Source organism: Pipistrellus kuhlii, unplaced genomic scaffold (assembly GCF_014108245.1).
Source record: "Pipistrellus kuhlii isolate mPipKuh1 unplaced genomic scaffold, mPipKuh1.p scaffold_m20_p_1, whole genome shotgun sequence".
NCBI classification, from domain to species: domain Eukaryota; kingdom Metazoa; phylum Chordata; class Mammalia; order Chiroptera; family Vespertilionidae; genus Pipistrellus; species Pipistrellus kuhlii.
The window spans coordinates 15563610-15585335 of NW_023425404.1; the positions used below are offsets into that span (position 1 = coordinate 15563610).

The following is a 21726-nucleotide window of genomic DNA, read 5'->3' on the forward strand; positions in this document are numbered from 1 at the left end:
CATTGATGTTTCTAACTCTGTCCCTCTCTCTTCCTCTCTGTAAAAAATAAAAATAAATTAAAAAAAGCATATAGACTCCTTTAAAGACATGTGCATGGATCTAAAAAATACCACACACATCCCCCCAAAAAAAACCTTATGTCCACCAAACTGTAATACAACCTTTAAGAAAGGCATAAAACAGTAACTGTACCATTTGCTTCCTAAATTGTCCTCTTGACTATGGAAGCCCCAAGTAACCTGATGCCACCAGAATAGTCAGGTGATACAGGGAAAGAGCGTGAGAGAGTCGCATACATAGGAAATTCATAGTCAGTCATCTCACTGCTTTAAACATTTCACTGACTTTTGCCTATTTTCTGGCTAGCTTAAAATGTTAAAAGTACCAAATGACATCAGGTTCTCTAAAAGAAATTATGTGAATGTAGATGGGGAGGAGTAAATAGCACACATCCTTCAGACAACAGCAGTTTTATAATCTTTTATTATCAAATACAAACAGCTGCTTGTCTTTGCCAGGCAGCTGTTAAAGAGTGGGTGAGAGGACACCCTTGACCCTAACAAGGAAAACTCAAATTAAGCCTTTATGTACAAGCAAACTTAGAGCTCTTTTAAGTGTCCAAAGCTATTAATTAGTTTAACTGACACATTAAACTAATTTTGAATTAACATATTTGAATAATCAAGAACTAAAATGTTCAAATTTTTTCTAGTACAAAAAAATTAAATTTGCTTTAGTTATAAAAGAGCTCTGTCAATATACACAAACTATATACTTCAGACATTCACAAAAATGTGAGCAGAAGGCTTATCAAAAGACATTTAATACAATTAGGTTTCAACAACCCTTGGTGGTCCACATCTACAAAGATATCCAGCCCAACCCAATCCAACCCTCCCTCCATATCCCACCCCCACAAAAAAAAGCACATACTTACCAGAATTTTTAGCAAGTATGATTTGGGTATTTGTGTTTTTGTGTTTTGTGTTTTTTTTAAAAAAGGCCCCCTGGGCAAGTTATTTACAGTTTAATTGCCACTGTCAACTGATCTGGACCTGGACCTGGACCGAGACCTGGACCTGGACCTGGACCTGGACCTCTGGCGATCCACAGATGCTGGAGACTTAGATCTACTTGAAGAACCACGTTTCTGGCTCTTCTCAGGTGCAGGAGACCTACTAACAGAACGGGACTTGCTCCGGCTCCGGCTCCGGCTCCGGCTCCTGCTCCTGCTCCTAGACCGGCTGTAAGACTTGCGACTCCGAGAACGAGAACGAGATCGCGATCGGCTACGAGACCTAGAGGAACTCCTACTCCGGGAACGAGACCTGCTTCGTGACCTACTGGTGAGGAGAGAGAGAAAAAAAAAAACATAAGCTGCAGGCCCTACAAATCCATTAAGTAAAACTCTGACTTAAAAATATTAGTGTCCTGGCCAGTGTGGCTCAGTTGTTTGGACATTGTGTCCCATGCATGCAATGAAAAGTTGCCAGTTCAATTCCTAGTCAGGGCACATGGCCCGGGTGAGGAGCTTGATGCCCAGTAGAGGGGGAATAAGAGACAACTGATAGGTGTTTTGCTCTCTCACTCTCTTCTGTAAAAATCAATAGAAATATTTTTAAAATATATTAAGGAGATACCTGTGCCTTTTGCTGCCTTCGATTAATTTTATTTTTCTCCCATTTATTTCCTTTCCAGAAAGTTTTTCAATAGCATTTTTTAAGTCACCATAAGAGGCGAACTCAACCACCCTAGGGAGGAAAAAGAAAATAGCATTTGTTAAGTTATGTAGATATCAGTCTCACAAGCTATCGGAATCTAGATTAAGTACCTTTCATTTTGCTATTATTGTATCAAGAATCTAACTCTTGATGGATAACATGGCATTAGAGTAAGCTTTCTCAACCTCCTAATTGTTGACAATTTAGCCCATTCAAACAGTCGGGGGCTTTCCTGTGCATTGTATCGGGTGTAGTAATAATTAATGTCGTTTTTAAACATTCGTTTAAAATCTTGCTTGGCGTTGACTTGTATTGACATAACCTTCAAACACGTGGTATCTACAGAACGTGTGAAGTGCAATTAACAAGTTTTGCTTGAAAAAGTTTGTGTTTGGTTTGGTTTTTGTTGCAAAACTAGGGCTTAGAAGATGGCGGATGAAGAGCATATTCGGCACTGCATGCTTTACGAGTTCCAATTAGGAAGAAAAGCAAGTGAGGCTGCAAAAAACATCTGTAGTGCTCTTGGTCAAGATGCAGTTAGCGCCAGAAAATGCCAGCGTTGGTTTGAGAAATTTCGCGAGGGAACTTTTTCGTTAGATGACAAGAGTGGTCGAGGCTGTGTGTCCAATTTTGATCAAGAAGCTCTTCAAGCTCTTTTGGTGCAAAATCCTCAAATTACCCAACAAGAGCTTGCGACAACTTTAAATTGTTCACAAAAAACAATTTCCAATCAATTGCGTGCACTTGGCAAAGTCCAAAAGTTTGGAAAATGGGTTCCTCATGAGTTGACCGACAACAACCGTAATCAAAGAGTCACAATTTGCAGTTCGCTCCTCTCTCGTCAAAACTGTTTGCCGTCTTTAGAGCAAATTGTTACCGGAGATGAAGAATGGGTGCTGTATGTTAATTTGAAAAGGCGGCCTCAATGGTTGGACAAAAATGAGGCTCCGCAGCCCACGCCAAAACCTGACTTGCATGCGAAAAAAGTGATGTTGTGTGTTTGGTGGAATTTTAAAGGAATTCTTCATTATGAACTTTTACCATCTAACCAAACCATTACAAGTGCAGTGTATAGTGCCCAATTGGAAAGGTTAGCCCAAGCTTTAAGAGAAAAAGAACCCGCGCTGATTAATCGGAAGGGCGTAATTCTTCACCACGAAAACACACGACCGCATACTGCAAGAATCACTGCTGAAAAACTGCGTCAGTTGGAATGGGAAGTTCTCCCTCAACCTGCATATTCTCCTGATATTGCCCCTTCCGATTACCATTTGTTTCGTTCTTTGCAAAACTTTCTTCTTGGAAAAAAATTTAATAATGAAGAATGCCTCAAAAATGCATTGACCGAATTTTTTGCATCAAAATCACAAGAATTTTACAAGAGGGATTAAAATGCTGCCTGAGCGTTGGGCACAAGTAGTAGAAAACAACGGCAACTATATTGTTGATTAAATTTTGTTGTATTGTTTAAATAAATTAGATTTTAAAAAAGTATTAGAAAACGACATTAATTATTACTAGACCTAATAGAATGTTTATATGCATCCCTGGCCTTTATCCACAAGATGCCAGACATTGCCCAAAACCCCCTGAAGCAAACTCACCTGAGAACCAAGAGCATTCGCAAATTTTTAGTACTCAGAACATTCACAATAAAACTGCCAACATATTTTAAAAGGCTTACAATCTGCAGTACATACTTACCCTTCATTTAATTTAGGTCGATGTGCATCCGCAAAGGTTACTTCTCCAGCTTGTCTCATGAAATCTTTGAGATCCTTAACACAAGACAATTGTGTTAAGCAAAGAAAAGGAAACGTGACACACAAACAACAACATGATATAAAAACAAGACTACTGAAAGAGAAGATGTTAGATAAAGTACAAACATGGCATTCACCACACTTGTATTCTATCAGAATTCAAAAAGTATATATGTCAGGGCACGAAATAAGCAAATAGCATATTGCTTTTAAGCAAAATGCTAAAAGTAATTCAGATGTTAACATTAAATAGTATTAGTCTATACTGAGCTCAATATAAAAGAAAAACAAAAAAACAAAACAAAAAACAAACAAGTAGAAACAGTACATATTTTTAAAGACTAAAGTAGAAATTTTATATTTAAAAACAGAACATTTACAAGACATCAATTATTTTGTGCCCCATATGTCATTAAAAAAGTTTACTTTACCTTTATTATTATTTCCCTAGGCTAGTCAAGCAGCAAACCGTTAACCGGTCGAAGAAACCTTCATGACATAGCCCGACTGGCTCTTCGCCACCCACTTGAAGGACACTACCCCATCGATGGAAGCCTTTATCGCACAGCCCTCCCTATTAGCCGACTACTGGCGATGCAGACACGTTCTACTCTTGTGCAGTTACCAAGGACCACTTTACAGCGACCAGGATTCCAACGACCAACTAATTTCGTATCGTTCGACCAGGACCTCTTATTCGGAAGCGTTACAGGAAGACAGCTCTCAACTTAGGGATCAGATCTCGTAATCAGCGCTCTGGGATCGCTGCAACCTGGCACGCCAAGTGCCCGGATTACGTCTAGACCGGCAAACACAGATCTAGAGGTGGGTGGCCAATTGATCACTGTAGGAGCTGACTGGCAAAGTCAACCAGGCCCAACCAAGAGTGACCAAGACAACGATTAGGATAACCCACAGGCACTCCTCGTCATAAGGCCAACGACACAGATAGGCTGGCAAATAAAGGGTTTAATATTTGGTTAAAATTGATTTTAAGAACAAGAAAAATATCCTCAAAACATTTACATTTGATCACTAATATTAAAGTTTGAAATATCCCCCAATTACATTAAGTTAAAATTTTAAAATTACAATTAATTCCATTAATTTAATTAAAAATAGAACTAATTTTAATAAAATGTTAATAAAACTTTAGCTACCCATTCCATTAGTTTTTAAAAAGCCACATTAAAATATATCAAAACTGAATTTCTACACACCTGCCAGCTGACTCTTGAAGATAAATTTTCAACTATAAGCCGATTTTCTGTTCTTACAGGTGGAGCATTTCTGAGAAAGAAAACAAGTATTCACAATGGAAAAAGTTCAGAAATGTGCAATTTTGTTCAACTGTGAGCAAGTTTATGCATTCAGACATAATAAGCCATTAAAATGATTTCATCAACTGTTTGATTATTTTATGATTCATTATACAGACTTAATAGTCAATTGACATAGGCATAAGAAAACTAACTTTTTTGGTAAATACCAGAATCACTTAGCTAACTAGACGCCCCGTGAACAAAATTCATGCATTATGGGAGGGGAGGTCTCCTCAGCCCTGCCTGTGCTCTCTTGCAGTCCTGGAGCCTTTAGGGATGTCAGTCAGACATCCTTAGCAGCTGCCTCAGAGACGGGAGAGGCTCTCACCACTGCCACTGTGCTGGCCAGCCTGGGTTTTGGCTGGGCCGTGCTCCCCCTGTGGGAGTGCAGAGACCACCAGGGGGCAGGCGCCAATATGTGTCATAGCAACCAGTAGTTCCTGGTTCTGTCAATTTGCATATTAGCCTATTATACAGGACTAGTGGCCCAGTGTGGGGTGGGGGTGGGGGTAATGGGGGAAAAAATGTCCCTCAGCCCAGCCTGCACCCTCTCCAAGCTGGAACTCCACGGGGGGTGTCCGACTGCCAGTTTAGGCCCAATCACGCTCTCAACCACTCACCTGCCTGCCAGCCTACTCACCCCAACTGCCCCCCTCACCAGTCTGATCACCCTCAACTGCCCTCCCCTCTTGACCTGATAGCCCCTAACCACCACCATGGCTTTGTCTGGAAAGATGTCCAGAAGATCTCCAGGTCGAATTAGCATTATTACCCTTTTATTAGTATCGATAGTACTTAATCATTAAATAGTCCTGCAGTAATGATTATTCAAAACAGCCATTGGCCATCACATACCGTCTATCATTTCGAGGTCTGCGACTACTAAAGCGATCAGAGTATCGCCCTCTACCTCTCCCACCTCGAGATCGAGCCCGAGCATGTTCAATAGTAACCCTAAGGAAGGGAAGAAAAATCTTCATTATCCACACAAGCTACGTAAGAGATTTACTTAGGAAGATACTCCAGCATACCCTAGGTCTGCTCGTTTACAATGCTAACTACAAAACTAAAATTAAGCGTCTCACCTTTCACTACAGAGTTCTTTTCCATCAAGTTCATATACAGCATCATCAGCATCCCTGGGATCCTCAAATTCCTAAAATACAAGCATGAAAAAAACACATCATAACACTTGGCAGTCTTAAAACTGTATTCTACAACATTAGGGGCACTAAAAACACCTAACAGGCCAAAACCCTTTTGGCTCAGTGGATAGAAAGGTCCCAGGTTTGATTCCAGTCAAGGGCATGTACATTGGTTGTGGGCACATCCCCAGTAGGGGGTGTGCAGGAAGCAGCTGGTCGATTTTTCTCTCATCCATGTTTCTACCGTGTTTCCCCGAAAATAAGACCTAGCGCATATTTGGGAGCAAAAATTAATACAAGACACTGTCTTATTTTCAGGGAAACAGGGTAGCTTTCTATCCCTCTCCCTTCCTCTCTGTAAAAATTCAATAAAAATATATTTTTTTAAAAAAACTGTTTAAAAAAATAAAATAAAAAATAAAAACACCTAACAGATAAGTATCTTAATGACAGTACCCTATCAATAAGCCTATTTGACAGGTGACCAGGCGTGGTTCCCAGTCAGCAGTGGGGTTCATTCATTCCTAAAGAAAATTCACTGCCTTAAGGATGCACGCATTTCTTAAAGATACTCACCTGCCTCAATAAGATAAAAAAACAAAACAAAAAAACATGTTGCTTATCAATATCTTTACCAGCTTAACAATGGATAATCCAATCAGTTCTACATACTCACCACAAAACCAAAGCCTCTTTTCAGATCGATATCTCTTATCCGTCCATATCCCTTGAAGAACCTTTCCACGTCCTTCTCCCTGGCCGCTGGATTTAGCCTCCCGATGAACACTCGACAGCCGCTCATGACGCCCGGCTAGTACTTCCTATTAGGAAAATAACCCAATCGAGACAATACCGGTGAATGTCAGAATGGCTGGCCCATGGGGTCAAAAAAAATAAAACAAACAAACGTAACGGCATAAAATGAAATGTTTACCGGGTGATGTTATAAACAAGATTGCCAACAGGGTCTCTTTATTAGGCCAGGTCCCTTGCAGACAAAATTAAAACTCGGCTCCCAACACGATCCTTCCCTGGGCCCAGAACGCAGCCACCGCAACGCCCACAGCCGCCTCTGGAAGTGCGCAGCCTCACACTCGCCCCGGCTCTTCTGGCCCCCTCCCATCTGCCGCAGTTAGGAAAGGCCGAGAAGTGCGGGCGGGGCCGGCGCCGCCCTCCGCAAGGCCAGCCCAATGGCGACGGGCCGCGCGAGCGTCGCCGCCTCCCGGGAGCGTCACAGCAGGTGGAAGCCGGAATCTCGCGACGCCACGGCCGCGCCTGCGCAGACGGCGGCGGGCGGACGCTAAGACAGCCACAAGATGGCGGCGGCGGCGGAGCCGGCCGTGGGCCGAGCCGCCGCGCGAGCCAAATTCCCTCCTCCCGCTCCCTCCCCCGACTCCACGGTTCCGGAGTCTCCATCCCCGCCCGCAGACACCCCGTGGCACCACACCCCAACCAAAGCCCACTACTCCAGGGGTTCAGCTAAGGAGGAAGTAAAGGAGGCAGGGAGGGGCACACAACCCCGCAGTAAAAAACGACCATCACCACGACCGCCCCTTCCACCTTCACGTCCCCTCAAACATACCCCCAAGGGAGACGTGCCCCAGCGCCCACCTCGAGTAAACTGCGCTCATTGGACGCCGTCCTCCGCAAAGAGAGCAGCCCTGGCCACTGCTCCGAGTGGCCCTGAAGAAGCCTCGATCCGAGAAGCCATTCCCTCAAAGTGAGCCACTCACCTACCGGACAGGATCTTTGGCAGCTGAGACCCAAGAGAGGTCCGTAGTCTGCGACGGAGCTGTCTGCCTCCCCGCAGACCAGGACTCAACTCGCCTACGTCTCTCGACAACTGACGCACTTAGCTGCTCCGCGTTCTACAAAATGGAGGGTGCGCCTTGCGTCACTTCCTGGGCTGCCCACGGACCCTCCCCCTTGGATCCGAGGACGGAAGTCTCCGAGGGGCTGAAGGGCCCTGCTACCGAGACCGGCCGAGCGGCCTCGTCCGCTGTGGGCGGGGCCTATGGAGTGGGAATGGGCGGGGCCGCCGGGCGGGGCGGGGCGGGGCGGGGCGCGGCCGTCACGTGCTGGGCGCTGGGAGGGCCGCCGTTGAAGACGTTTGAAGCTTTAGGCTAGGGGTGTCGAACTCAATCAGAGAAGGGGCCAAAATCTAAAATCCAGCCTACATCGCGGGCCGAATGGTTTACTGAACAGTCATAAACTGTCATTGTGATGGAAACGCAGCGGAGTGCAGTGATGACAACGCGGTGCGGGCCACATTGCCAGGCCTGGCGGGACGGATTTGGCCGGCGGGCCTTGTGTTTAACACATGTGCTTTAGGCAGTAAAGTTCGGTTCGTCATTCTCTCTAATGAATATTCCCTAAGACAAATGACGCTGCTTTTTCATCTGGATTTTTGTTAAGATGCCCCGGAGAGTCCTGGGTAAAAGAAGCTCAGGAGCTCAGGCTTCTGCACAGCTACCTGGCCCAGCCATGAGGGGTAACCCGAGCCACCCACGTGCAGTTGACAGGAGACTGAGGGCCTGTGTGCTTTCTAAATGGCAGGTTTCCGCTGGATGAAATGTTGAACTTGGGACGGCAGCTGGAAGGCCGTCTCCAGTTGAGTCCAGAATGCAGATTTCTGCATTTCCACTGCCCTAAACCTGAGCTGCCCAGAAGAGGTTTCCAGCCACTTTTTCAGTCCCAATGGTATTTGGTGACCCCGCCCCGGTCAGGTTTCTGTAATGGAACACGTGAACGCCTGCCACTCCTCAAAATAGAATGTTGTGGTTTCCAAATGGACAGGGAACCCAGTCCTCCGCATCCTGAACCCCGCACGTCCCCGGGAAGATGGTCAGGCTTAGACATTGGAGCATAAAGATGGTGAAAGATTATTTTCCTTCAATGCTTTTAGGGGGAACCCCGTTTTTGAGAGATGCCCAGAATCTAGGGTTGCCGCTTGTAACTAGAGCTACACGGATAAATAACGTAGTTCAAGAAGGAGCGGAGCTCCCGGCCTTTGTCTCCGACCTCCTCTGACCGCTGGGCCTTGAACTCCGGGTCAGAACAAGGATAGTCTGCGTAGTGTGGGCTCATCCATTCCTGCATTTTTTGTATGTTTATTTTAAAAAGAGCCTCTGGAGGTACTCAGCAAAATTGAGACGTTAGCTATCTATTGGGTGGGGGATTAAGGAGGATGTTCAAGGAAAATATGTACTTGATAAAAGAAAACACTTCCCTTTAGCAGCTAGCCTCGTGTGCATTAGCATCTCATGACGCACAAATTGTCCCAAGCCAGGACTTATTTAATTCATTGTTTGCTTCCGGCGTAATTTCTCCTCGGTCTCAGAGAAGGAAGTTCAGTTTCTCCCCAAGGCTTTGGTTCTTCACGCACCACATTCCAGACCCTGCTCCATCAATTTCTTTTCCTATTTCAAGTTCTGCCCTCTTCACTACCTCTTTAATCCTTAACTGCCAAGCATGCTTTGTTTCCCTCTTTAAAAAAACAAAAACAAAAATCTCCTCTTAACCTATGTCATTTGTCAAACTGCCCATCTCACCTTTCCTAAGTGAACACATTTCTTTACCGAGCACGGAGTCCTTACACGCCGAGGTTCCCCTTTCTCAGCCCTCATTCATCTCCAGCCAGACTTCACCCCACCTCTCCAGTAAAACTGCTCTTGGCGTTCATCATCAACCTAATGGCAAAGCCCAGTGGCCTCTACAATCCGCATCCTCCTCAACAAAAGCTGTCTGTCATCTTTCCCTTGCTACATGCCAGGCATAGTGCTGGGGGCTTTGCATTTTTTTTAATATATATTTTATTGATTTTTTACAGAAGAAGAGAGAGGGACAGAGAGTTAGAAACATCAATGAGAGAGAATCATCGATCAGCTGCCTCCTGCACACCCCCCACTGGGGACGTGCCAGCAACCAAGGTACACGCCCCTGACTGGAATCGAATCCGAGACCTTTCAGTCCACAGACTGTCGCTCTATCCACTGAGCCAAACCGGTTTCGGCGGGCTTTGCATTTATTGCCTATTCAGCCCTTGCACAACTTCCTAGAGCAGTGGTTCTCAACCTTCCTAATGCCGTGACCCTTTAATATAGTTCCTCATGTTGTGGTGACCCCCAACCATAAAATTATTTTCCTTGCTACTTCATAACTGTAATTTTGCTACTGTTATCAATCGTAATGTAAATATCTGTGTTTTCCGATGGTCTTAGGCGACCCTGCTAGCGGTTCTCAACCTGTGGATCTCTACCAATGAAGATAATTTTATGGTTGGGGGTCACCAAAACATGAGGAACTGTATTAAAGGGTCGAGGCATTAGAAAGGTTGAGAACCACTGCTCTAGAGTTAGTTCCTATTCTCCTTTTTAAAAATGTGTTTAAACCAAAGCTCTTAAGTCACACAGCTAGAAGTGGTGGAACCTTGAATTGAACCCATGTGTCTTTTTATTTTTATTTTATTGATTTTTTACAGAGAGGAAGGGAGCAGGACAGAGAGTCAGAAACATCAATGAGAGAGAAACATCAGCTGCCTCCTACACACACCCCACTAGGGATGTGCCCACAACCAAGCTATTATACATGACCAGAATTGAACTGGGACCTTTCAGTCCGAGGGCCAGCGTTCTATCCACTGAGCCAAACCGGTTTCGGCCCATATGTCTTTTCTTACTCTGTGCTACTAAAGGGTTTTCATTCCAAGTTACCCCTAAAAAATAATTACTGCCTTTTTAAGTCAGGAGAGAAAATTTTACATCATTTAGCTACATTTTTTTGTCTCTGTGTTACAAGGGTGCCAGCTAGAATGTGAAAGTGATTTAACATAAGCACTTACTAGTTAGAACCCAAGCACCTCGGCTGTTAGGAGTGATAACCATAGGCCAGAGCACACAAGGGAAGCCACCAAGCTGTCAGCAAAACACCAGGAGCTGGGTTCTGATGTGAGCTGGAACGTCAGGTCCAACACTTCCCATGATAAGCTCCTGAGACTAAAATGGGGCCTGGCACATCACAGGCATTCCTACCATATTTGTTTAAGGAGTGGATCTATGACTTCCAAAATGTTGCTGGAACTTTCTAAGACTCAGTTTCCTCACGTTAGAAATGGGTCAATAACAGTACTTAATCCGTAGGGTTGTTACGAAGATGGCGTGAGGCAATGCATGTAATTAATGTGTTGGATCCAGTGCCTGGTACACCCAGCAGGTTCGGCTATAATGAGCACTGCAGGGAGCCTGTCTCTCCATTCACAGAGGGCGGAACTCACTGTGGCAGTTAAGCTGCTGTGACAAAGAAACAACGAGACAGTGACTTAACGAACATGGAAGTTTCTTTCTCATGCCCCCAAATTTTCTGTAAGTAAAAAATAAAAGACTTTGGAACTCTGGAACTGGGTCTCAGAACACCCTGTAAGTCCCTACTCCTTGATCTTGGCGACTGGCACATTCTGTTATGCTTATGCTCTCTCAGCAGCTGTGTTTCTGTTGCCTGAAGCTACGCTGTAGCCCATACTGCTGGCTCATCATGGGGCAATGAGGCATCTTTTAAAAAATATGTATATTTTTACTGACTGCAGAGAAGAAAGGAGAGGGAGAGATAGAAACATTAAGGAAGAGAGAATCATTGATCAGCTGCCTCCTGCACACCCCACACTGGGGATCGAGCCTGCAACCTGGACATGTGCCCTGACAGAGAATTGAACTTTGATCTTCTGGCTTGTAGGTTGATGCTCAATCACTGAGCCATGCTGGCCAAGCAACTGAGGCATCTTACTGGCAGCTTGCCAGCAGAAAGCTGGCTTCCAAGTCTGTGACTAAAATAGTCACATCTGCCCAAATATTGGCACCTCCTGAAACTGGGTGTTCAAACCTCCCGGATGTCATGAGACTCTCTAGCACCCTCCACTGCTTGTCCCCTTTTTGCTTAAACTAGTTCTTTTGAAATGTGAGCTTAGCACACAACATTATCCAGTGTAAGCAACACGAGGTGGGCTTACAGCAAGGATTCTGCAGTGTCTTATGAAATCCAAGGACAAGAATGTGCTCAGGCCGAAACCGGTTTGGCTCAGTGGATAGAGCGTTGGTCTGCGGACTGAAAGGTCCCGGGTTCGATTCTGGTCAAGGGCATGTGCCTTGGTTGCTGGCACATCTCCAGTAGGGGGTGTGCAAGAGGCGGCTGATCGATGATTCTCTCTCATCGATGTTTCTAACTCTCTATCCCTCTCTCTTCCTCTCTGTAAAAAATCAATAAAAATATAAAATAAAATAAAAAAAGAATGTGTTCAGGCTTGAGAAGTCTGGAAGGAGGAAGCAGGAGCTATAAGGAAATCAGGAGTATAATCTCCCTCTCTCCTCTCTGTTTGCTTTGTTTTGTGTGTGTGTGTGTGTGTGTGTGTGTGTGTGTGTGTGTTTTATTTCCTTTGCTGTCTTGCTGCAGCCTGGCTTTCTCCAACTCTCAATCCATATGAAAGAAGATGGCCACATCTTGTCTCCCAGTTTTTATGTCTCCTCAGTCCAAAAGCAGATCCCAAATGAGAGTGAAACCTCTGAGTTGAAATTATAAATTCCCTGGAGTGGAAAATCTGATCAGCCTAGTTTGGGCGAGGTGAACCCAACTCAAAGAGGATGAAGTTTAAGAGGATCACCCCGAATTAAGTTGACGCACTAAATGTTAAACCAATGGAAGCTCAACTTCCACCTGGCCCAGCCTGCCCCAGATCCAACCTGCAGCCACCCCTCCTCCTTCTACCAGAGCAGGCCAAACCAGCCTGTCTGTGCTCCGTTTCGGCAAAGCCTTGTGAAACCAACTTACCTGCCCTACTTTCCTCACTCTGGGTAACGTAATGGAAGATACCCTAATAATCACCCACTGTTCCCTGTAATATTCAGAAATAACTGGGGACCTACTATGTGCCAAATACTGTGCAAGAGGTTTCATAGACTTATCTCATGTGACCTTCTAAATAACCCTAAGATGGGGATTGCTGACGCTGTTTTATGGAAGAGAATATACGTTCTCAAGGCCTAGGTCCCAAGTTCAAGAACTGTTAGTGACAGGGAGGGATTCAAACCCAAGCCAGTTTGAACTCAAAGCTCAGATGCTTTTTCCACAGCCAAGGTCAATTCCTGTTTGGGCTGGAGGGATGGAAAGAATGGAGGTGGGTGCCTTGGAAAGTGGGAGCTAAAAGTGAAATTGAGTTAAGGCCGAGGGGCTAGGACACTGTGGGCTTCCTGCTTAGTTTCTAAGCTCGGACACTGACTCCCAGAGGCCTGAATGGGCTCACTGCTCTCCCCCTCCACCTGCCCCAGGGAAGTGGGGCCAGTAAGAAGCCAAGTAACATGATGGTAATGATAGGGCTCTGGAGTCTGTACAGCCATTTACCTGCTGAGCCTCAGACATTTCATGAGCACGGGCTGTCCCAGGAAGATTTAAAACAAACTGTATGTGGGGTGATTCCCAATAATAACAACATCTTACATGTGTTGAGTACTCACTGTTCTTGACTTTGTGCTCAGAACTGTGGGTGCGTTAAATCCTTTAAACCTCAACACAAGACGTTTGCCTAAGAGGAGCCTGAGGCGTAGAAAGTCATTTCCAAAGGTCATCTAACAAGCAAGCATTGGAACTCTAGCCACTGGTCTCAGAAGAGCTCCAACTTTTACTATGTGGACGAAAGGGCCCACATGCTGGCCTGACAGGCTCAGGGAAGGCGTGCATGGCAGTCTTGCAAACTCAGAGACCTAACGTAATCAAGAAGGATGGCCTGAAATTAAACTTTAATTAAAAGCAGTGATGGTGGGCAGTTACATCCTAGGCCAGTATCCTTCACCGACAAGGTCAACCTTTACCTTAACTGAGCCTCTGTGTCTTTTTGCATCTATGATAACATACCCTTGAAATGTCTGGGTAACTTGTAACTTGTAAACTGATGAACAAAAAGATAGATTCAGAGACAGTAAAGCAACAAACAGACTGTCAAATTATGGTGGGGAGGGTAGGGAGATAAGAGATCAACTGAAGGACTTGTATACATGCATATAAGCATAACCAATGGACACAAAACTCTGGGGAGGGAGGGCACGTATGGAGTGTGGGGGGAGGGAATTGGTAAGATATGTAAACATAATACCTTAATAATAATAATATATATATATATATATATATATATATATATATAAAATAATAATAACTTCCCTGTTTCTGGACCCCTTGTGGCACAACTTAATGTGCCTGGGCTCCAGGACAGATAGCACAAATTCCTTCATTATTATGTTAATCATTCCCTCACCCACCTAAGTATGCATCTATCACTTTACTTTTTTTTAAAAATATATTTTATTGATTTTTTACAGAGAGGAAGGGAGAGAGATAGAGAGCTAGAAACGTCGATGAGAGAGAAACATCAACCAGCTGCCTCCTGCACACCCCCCACCGGGGATGTGCCCGCCAACCAAGGTACATGCCCTTGACCAGAATCGAACCCAGGACCCTTCAGTCCGCAGGCCGACGCTCTACCGCTGAGCCAAACCGATCTCTCATTTTACTTTTTATCCAATCCCAGGGGTTTCCCATTTGCTTTCTCCTGCCTCTCTTGTCTATCATCAATGTATTTCATGTAACCCACCTACATCCCTTTCCTTTGATTGCAATGTATAAATACACAGGTAACCCACCATTCTTGAGAGCATTATCTCAATTCATTGAGGTTCTGCTTCCCGGCATATGGAAACAATTTGGCTCAAATAAACTCACAAAAAATTTTTACAGGTTTCAATGTGGTTTTTTTTATGTCAACAACCACCATGACAAAGAAATGAGTACTAACTATGTGCTAAAGAAAAACTTCAGGACATACTCAGAGAATTTTAAGAAAAGAATTTGTCATTCCAGGCGACAGAGAGCCAGTCTCCCAGGAGAGGGAGCCCGGCGGGACCACAGGCAGCTCTGGCCGGGACGGGTCCTGGGAGGCTCCTGCCCCAGGGAAGTGGGGCCAGTAAGAAGCAAAGTCACATGATGGTAACGATAGGGCTCTGGAGTCTGTACAGCCATTTACCTGCTGAGCCTCAGGCGTTTTATGAGATCCTCTTAAACTTCCTCCTCCTCCGTGAGTTGGGTTCTCCGACATCCCTGTTTACACAGGATGGCCTCATCTCTGATTGGATCAAGATAGGCACCTCGCCCAAACTGGGCTGATCAGATTTTCCACTCCAGGGAATTTATAATTTCAGCTCAGAGGTTTCACTCTCATTTGGGATCTGCTTTTGGATTGAGGAGAAGTAAAAACTGGGAGACATGATGTGGCCATCTTCTTTCATATGGATTGAGAGTCGGGGAAAGCCAGGCTGCAGTGAGACAGCAAAGGAAATAAAAATAAAAAATAAAGCAAACAAAACAGAGAAGAGAGAGGGAGATTATACTCCTGATTTCGCAGGGCCAGTCCGTGAAGGCTCTTCACGTCAAGGTCTCAGCTGCAGCCCCTGCTCCACCGGCTTCTCCGAGTTTGAGGCCTGGGGTACCTGATCTCCTGGAGGACGCAATATCTGGGCATCAAGTTCCGTTTTAATGGATCCCCCTGCCATTCTAGGTCCCTGTCTTAGTCAGTCTGGGCTGCTATACCCGGATGCCATAAACAATAAAACTATATTTCTCATAGTTCTGGAGTCTGGGAAGTCTAAGATCAAGATGCCAACAGATGCCAACAGAGCCGGCTCCCTGGTTCAAGGCTGGCTCTTCTCCTCTTGTGCCCTCGCATGAAAAACGGGGTCAGGGAGCTCACTGGGGCCTCCTTTTGAAGGACACTAACCCCATTACCTAATCACCGCCCCAAGGCCCCACCCGGAATATCACCTCATTGGGGGTTAGGACACAACATTCAGTCCAAACAACTCTCCCCTTTAACATGAGCTCTCCTGAGCTGATATGATCATTGGTCCAGGCATCTCCTTTCTAACAGCCCCTTTCCCACTCGACAAGGGGCAGCTGATTGATGTTTCTAGCTTTCTATCCCTCTCTCTTCCTCTGTAAGAACTCAATAAAATATATTTTTTTAAAAATGGACCATTTCTATTTTTAAAAATGATTGTTATTTAAAAAAAAGAGAAAGTCAGAAACATCGATCAGCTGCCTCCTGCACATATTGGGGATGTGCCTGCAACCAAAGTATAATACATGCCCTTGACCAGAATCGAACCTGGGACCCCTTAGTCCGCAGGCCGATGCTCTATCCACTGAGCCAAACCGGCTTCGGCTTGCCAATCAGATTTTTAAAATAGATTCTAGTTTGTTCCCACATTCCAGCTTTGCTTTTCTGCGGCCACACCCCAGGGCCGGGAGGCTAATGAATACGAGGTTGAGGTTCGGTGAGATGAGGAGCCAGCTTGGGGATTATGGCAGGCGGCCCTCCTTCCAAAAGAGATTGTGAGGTGAGGAGGTGAAGGGGGAGAAAGCGGGAGCCGGCCTCTCCTGGGGGAGCCGCAGGTGCTCGCTTCCTCCCGCCTCTGGCTCAGGCGTAGCGTGCCACCGCCTGTCATTCCACCTGGGCCCTCTGGGAGGAGCTGCCCGCGGTGCCCGCGGGAGGCATGCCGCTTGTGGGAGGCCGGAGGGGATTTCCCCAGGGGGCGTTTTCCACTTGCCCCCGCCTGAGGCACCCTTGGCCCACCCCAAGTGTATGCTTACAGCGCCACTTGGTGGCTGTGTTGCATTGATGCAGTCTCTCTCAGGGGAAATGACAGAGGGTCACAGATATCTGTGAATTTCTAAAAGATTAGATGCCAGTCCCTGAGAGTGCGTTGTTGCAGAGTAACCCAGAGATGCAGCGAGGGGAGCTTGCAGAAGAGATCTGAGGCTGAAGAAGGACCGAGCGGTGAGTTAAACAAACTTGCAACCCAATGCCGGTTGTGATCCACTGAACTGGAGCAGGACAGGCCAGCAAAGGTGAAACACACACACACACACACACACACACACAGATGGGTCATTTACACAGACAACCAAGACCTCTGCCCACTGGCTTTTTAAGGGTTGCTGTTGTTGCTTTTCTCTCTCTCTTTTGCTTGCACAGTATTTAAAAACCAAAATGATAAATTTCTAATGTCTGGTATAAAATCAAAGTTATCATGGCTAACAATTAAAACCTAAAAACTTGGCCTGACTAGCATGCCTCTGTGGTTAAGCATTAACCTATGAACCAAGAGGTCAAGTTCAATTCCAGGTCAGGGCACATGCTTGGGTTGCAGGCTCGATCCCCAGTGTGGGGTGTGCAGGAGGCAGCTGATCAATAATTGTCTCTCATCATTGATGTTTCTATCTCGCTCTCCCTCGCCCTTCCTTTCTGAAATCAATAATAAATACATTTTTCAATGAATTAGTTAATTAAATAAAACCTAACAATTTGTATATGGGGCTTGTTTAAAAGCATCTGGGGAGCTGAAACCGGTTTGGCCCAGTGGATAGAGCATCAGCCTGCAGACTGAAGGGTCCCGGGTTTGATTCCGGTCAAGGGCATGTGCCTTGGTTGCGGGCACATCCCCAGTGGGGGGTGTACAAGAGGCAGCTGATCGATGTTTCTAACTTTCTATCCTTCTCCCTTTCTCTCTGTAAAAAAAATCAATAAAATATTTTTTAAATAATACCTTAATTTATTATAAAAAATGAGAAAATAAATAAATAAAAGTATTTAAACATTAAAAAAAAAAAGCATCTGGAGATCTGCCTTCAGGCCTGTTGGCTGTGGGCCAGCGTCTCCACCCTCCCTCCCACCCTGTTGGCCTGGCCGTGGGGAATGTGAACACAGGTCCCAGACTCACAGGATGTCAGGCGGTCATTTAGTCCAGAGGGTTCCAAACGGAGGGTCTCAACCCATTAGTGATTCTTGAAATCACTTTATTTTTAAAGAATTAGACTACAAGAGAGATAACGAGAAGGCGAGAATCTAGCTACCAGAGGACATGGAGAAGTACCATGTGAGACGTATGTCCACCATGAAGGGCGGTCAAAACACAAACCGAAAAAAGAAGCTTGAAAATTGCTGAACTCACCTAACTCTCTCATTTTACAGATAAGGAAATTAAGGGCCAGAGAAGATAAGAGACGGACCAAAGGCACCCAGCAGCCTAGTAAGAGAGCGAGGAGGAGCATGTGCCGCCCAGACCCCAGGCCGCCCGCCCTGCCTGAGGGTTAGGACCACTGAACACAACTGTGGTCCAAGGGGCTCACGTTAGTGGTTTGAGTTGTTAGAAAGGAAACACCCCCCTGAAGAGTTGAAAGAATAGTACAGAGAATACCCTTGTTCCTTCTACTTAGAATCACCAATTGTTAACAATTTGTTACACTAGTTTTATTAATTGCTTGATGTGTGTATTTGGCTAAAACATTTGAAAGTAAGTTGCATAATCATGACATTCGTTCCTAAACACTTTCGCATGCAGCTCCCAAATAGGAAGACATTCTCTGATTTAACCACAATGCTATTGTCACACACAAGAGAATGAACATATTTTCAATGTTCATTCCCATAGTCCAGCCATATTCAAATTCCCCCAACTGTCAAAAAAAAAAAAAAAATGCCTTCCAGATTGTCTCCCCCTCCTCCCCGCCCCCGCTCAATCTAGGAACCAATCAAAGATCAAACATTACACTTGATTGTTTATATCTCTCCAGGCACCACCTGTTCACTGCTTTCTTGAAGAGGGAGTAGGGTCCAAGGATTTCCGCAACCCTCACACACCAAAGGGAGCCTTCCTTGTTTTAGCTGCTGTGAATTTCTAAAATATTAGATATGTTGATGTTTAAAGGAATGCCAAAATCACCTTCCAAAAGCAAACAAAGAATCTAGAAGTATCCTAAGATTTTACATTATCTCTCTATGGGATCTGGATCTCAAATTAAGTTCTGCTGCTATCTAGCCATGTGACCTTGGCAAGGAAATATTAGATGAATGAGTGAACAAATAAGTGATCGAATGACAAAACAAATTAATCCACTTGTTTCACCGCTCTGGATTTATCATCTCTGTAAGAAGAAAATGTCCAGAGGATCTAGTCCAGATCTCACACCTCTTATTATAAGTTCCTGAACACACAAACATATACACAAATTATTGGATATGGACCTCTCATCTTTCATTGAAAAATCCCCCATTCCATACTATATATATATATTATTGATTTCAGAGAGGAAGGGAGAGGAATAGAAACATCAATGATGAGAATCATTGATCGGCTGCCTCTTGCACGCCCCCTACTGGGTGCCCTTATTTCTTACTGACATTTCTTCCAGTAGAAATGAGCTCCCAACTGTATGCTTAAAGCGCCACCTGGTGGACATATTGCATTGATACAGTCTTTCTCAGTGGAAATGACAAGGTCAGGGATGTCTGAAAGTTCTTTGGATGTTCTAAAACAGATGTTGTCCCTCATTACCAAATCTATTTTAAGTGCCTGACAACCACATGATGAACCTAAACCCATTTCTAACTTTCACCAGTGTTTTCATTTTAATTTGAAATAAAATTAAAATAATTTTATTTTATGTGCCCAAGCAACAAACTGTTTCAAATGGAACAAATAAGAACAGAGCTTAAGATTTGACTTCGGGTGGTGCACACACGGTGCAATGTACAGATCTTGTAACATAGAAGCCCACACCTGAAACCTATCTGTTCCTGTTGACTAACACCACCCCAATAAATTTAATAAAAAACAGAGCTTAGCATTTAAATTAAATAAACGCATTGCAAAATCAATGCAACGTATTTTTATGACAGTTTGGGAGAGTATCTGGGCATAGGGCAAGCAACTACTGACAAAACTTCAGGGAGATCTATATAAGTCAACAATTGTAGTTTAAAATAATACCACACAAACACACAAAAAAAGATAAAATATTAACACACTCCTCTATGGTCAAACAGAGGTACTAGAATATAGTAAGCCATAAAAAAAAAATAAAAAGCCTCTATAAATTCCAGAGGATCCTTACCTTTCAGACTACATTCTTTGATACCAAAACAATAAAATTATCTCTCTATATAAACCCTAATGGACAGATCAGCCAAACAACACAACTGGACTGGTCACCATGATGTGTGCTGACCACAAGGGGGCACACAGAACATGGTGGGCATCTGTCGGGCGGGGTGGTGGAGCAGGTGAGTGGGGTGTCGGTTGCTCCTCAGAGAGAGTCTCTGGTGGTTACTGGAAATTCTTTGCTCCCGCACATCGTGGTCCCACCGGCACTCACACCTGCCCTGCTTGCACCCGCTGCTGGTGCCCAGCGCCAGCCCCTATTACTTGGTGCCATCCGTGGGTTCGAGTGGTGGCTGCCAGCCCCAATCACCCTTCAGGGCTTCTCCACCTCTCCCTGCTCCTGAGGGGTGATTGGGGCTGGCAGCTGCCTCCACTGCTGGCACCAGCCCTGCTCATACCTGCAGCTGGCACTGGACCCCGTGCTTGCTCCCTCTGCCAGCACCCCGTGCCAGTCTCAATTGCTCAGTGTCATCAGCAGGTGTGAGCGGCGGCTGCCAGCCTGATCGTCCCTGAGGGCTTCTCCACCTCCCCCTGCTCCTGAAGGGTGATTAGGGCAGCAGCTGCCACTTGCACCCACTGATGTCGCTGGCTCTGCTCACACCTGCTGCTGGCACTGGCCCCAATTGCTCCACACCTTCAGCAGGTGCACTAGTAGTGGTAGGAGCAGTGCTGTCAGCGGGTAGGGGACAAGAGCCATGGTGGGAGAGGCTGAGACCCGCCCTATGCCCAACACAGCCTTTTGGCCCACAGTTCCTTTCAAGGTGCATGAATTCATGCACTGGGCCCCTAGTATAAATTTATAATATAAGTCAAGTTTTAAACAAAATGTCAGGATAGGCAAAGGTCTTTGAATATTTGGGAGGATATAAATAACTTCAAATTTTTTTAAATATGTTTTATTCGTTTTTTACAGAGAGGAAGAGAGAGGGACAGAAAGCTAGAAACATTGATGAGAGAGAATCATCAACCAACTGCCTCCTGCACACCCCCCACCGAGGATGTGCCCATAACCAAGATACATGCCCGTAATCGAAATCGAACCCGGGACCTTTCAGTCCGCAGGCCAGCGCTCTATCCACTGAGCCAAACCGGTTTCGGCAAAACTTCAAATTTTTTGAAAAAGTTTAGTTGCCTCTAAAAGAATGGGAATACAATCTTATGGATTCCCAACTAGCTAAGGCACACATGTCAAACACAAGGCCCGCGGGCCAAATCCGGCCCGCCAGGCCTTGCAATGTGGCCCGCACCGCGCTGTCATCACTGCACTCCGCTGCGTTCCATCACAATGACGGCGGTGACATAGGAGGCTTGTGATCTCACCGGCCGCCTCGCCGGCCGCCGTACTTGCTATCTATTAAGCATGCGCATAGATAACAAGTCACTCGAGATTCAGGAGGCGTGACCTATAGTCCAGCATCCGATGTGGTTGTGCGGGTGGCAGAGCAGAGGAGAGAGTGAGTGTGCGGGCATAAAAAATACACAGCAGAAGCTGCCAGTTCCTGGCATAAAGTGCAGGCATAGAAATCGCAACAGAATCTGCTATCTGTACCCAGCCAGGCATTTATTGACTGACTTTTTTTTTCTCCACTACATCTGCCAAATCAAGCTGTCCCTGTGCAGTTTTCAACTTTTTCCTTCTAACGCAGATTTCCAATAAACTACACCTTTTACTGCCAATATTGATCCCAAAATGTCCAGGAAAAGAAAAGTTGACGGTGAAGGCAGACAATTTAATGACAAATGG

At 45.2% G+C, this 21726-nt stretch overlaps 1 protein-coding gene across 9 annotated transcripts; it reads right to left on the bottom strand.

Moving 5' to 3' along the window:
* Nucleotides 1-467: 467 nt before the first annotated feature.
* SRSF5 (serine and arginine rich splicing factor 5) lies at nt 468-7843 on the bottom strand. Of its 9 annotated transcripts, none has more exons than XM_045579307.1 (9): nt 7564-7833; nt 6887-7227; nt 6629-6773; nt 5893-5963; nt 5663-5761; nt 4706-4775; nt 3427-3500; nt 1642-1752; nt 468-1341 (listed from the first exon to the last, which is right to left on the bottom strand). In XM_045579307.1, the coding sequence occupies exons 3-9, from the start codon at nt 6752-6754 to the stop codon at nt 1029-1031; spliced, it is 864 nt and encodes a 287-aa protein (XP_045435263.1). In that variant the 5' UTR covers nt 6755-6773; nt 6887-7227; nt 7564-7833; the 3' UTR covers nt 468-1028. The 9 variants fall into 9 exon arrangements, with proteins under 9 accessions (XP_045435263.1, XP_036288887.1, XP_036288870.1 ...); XM_036432977.2 differs by having other exon boundaries at nt 972-1344; nt 7686-7839; XM_045579302.1 differs by having other exon boundaries at nt 972-1344; nt 7690-7832.
* Nucleotides 7844-21726: the final 13883 nt, after the last annotated feature.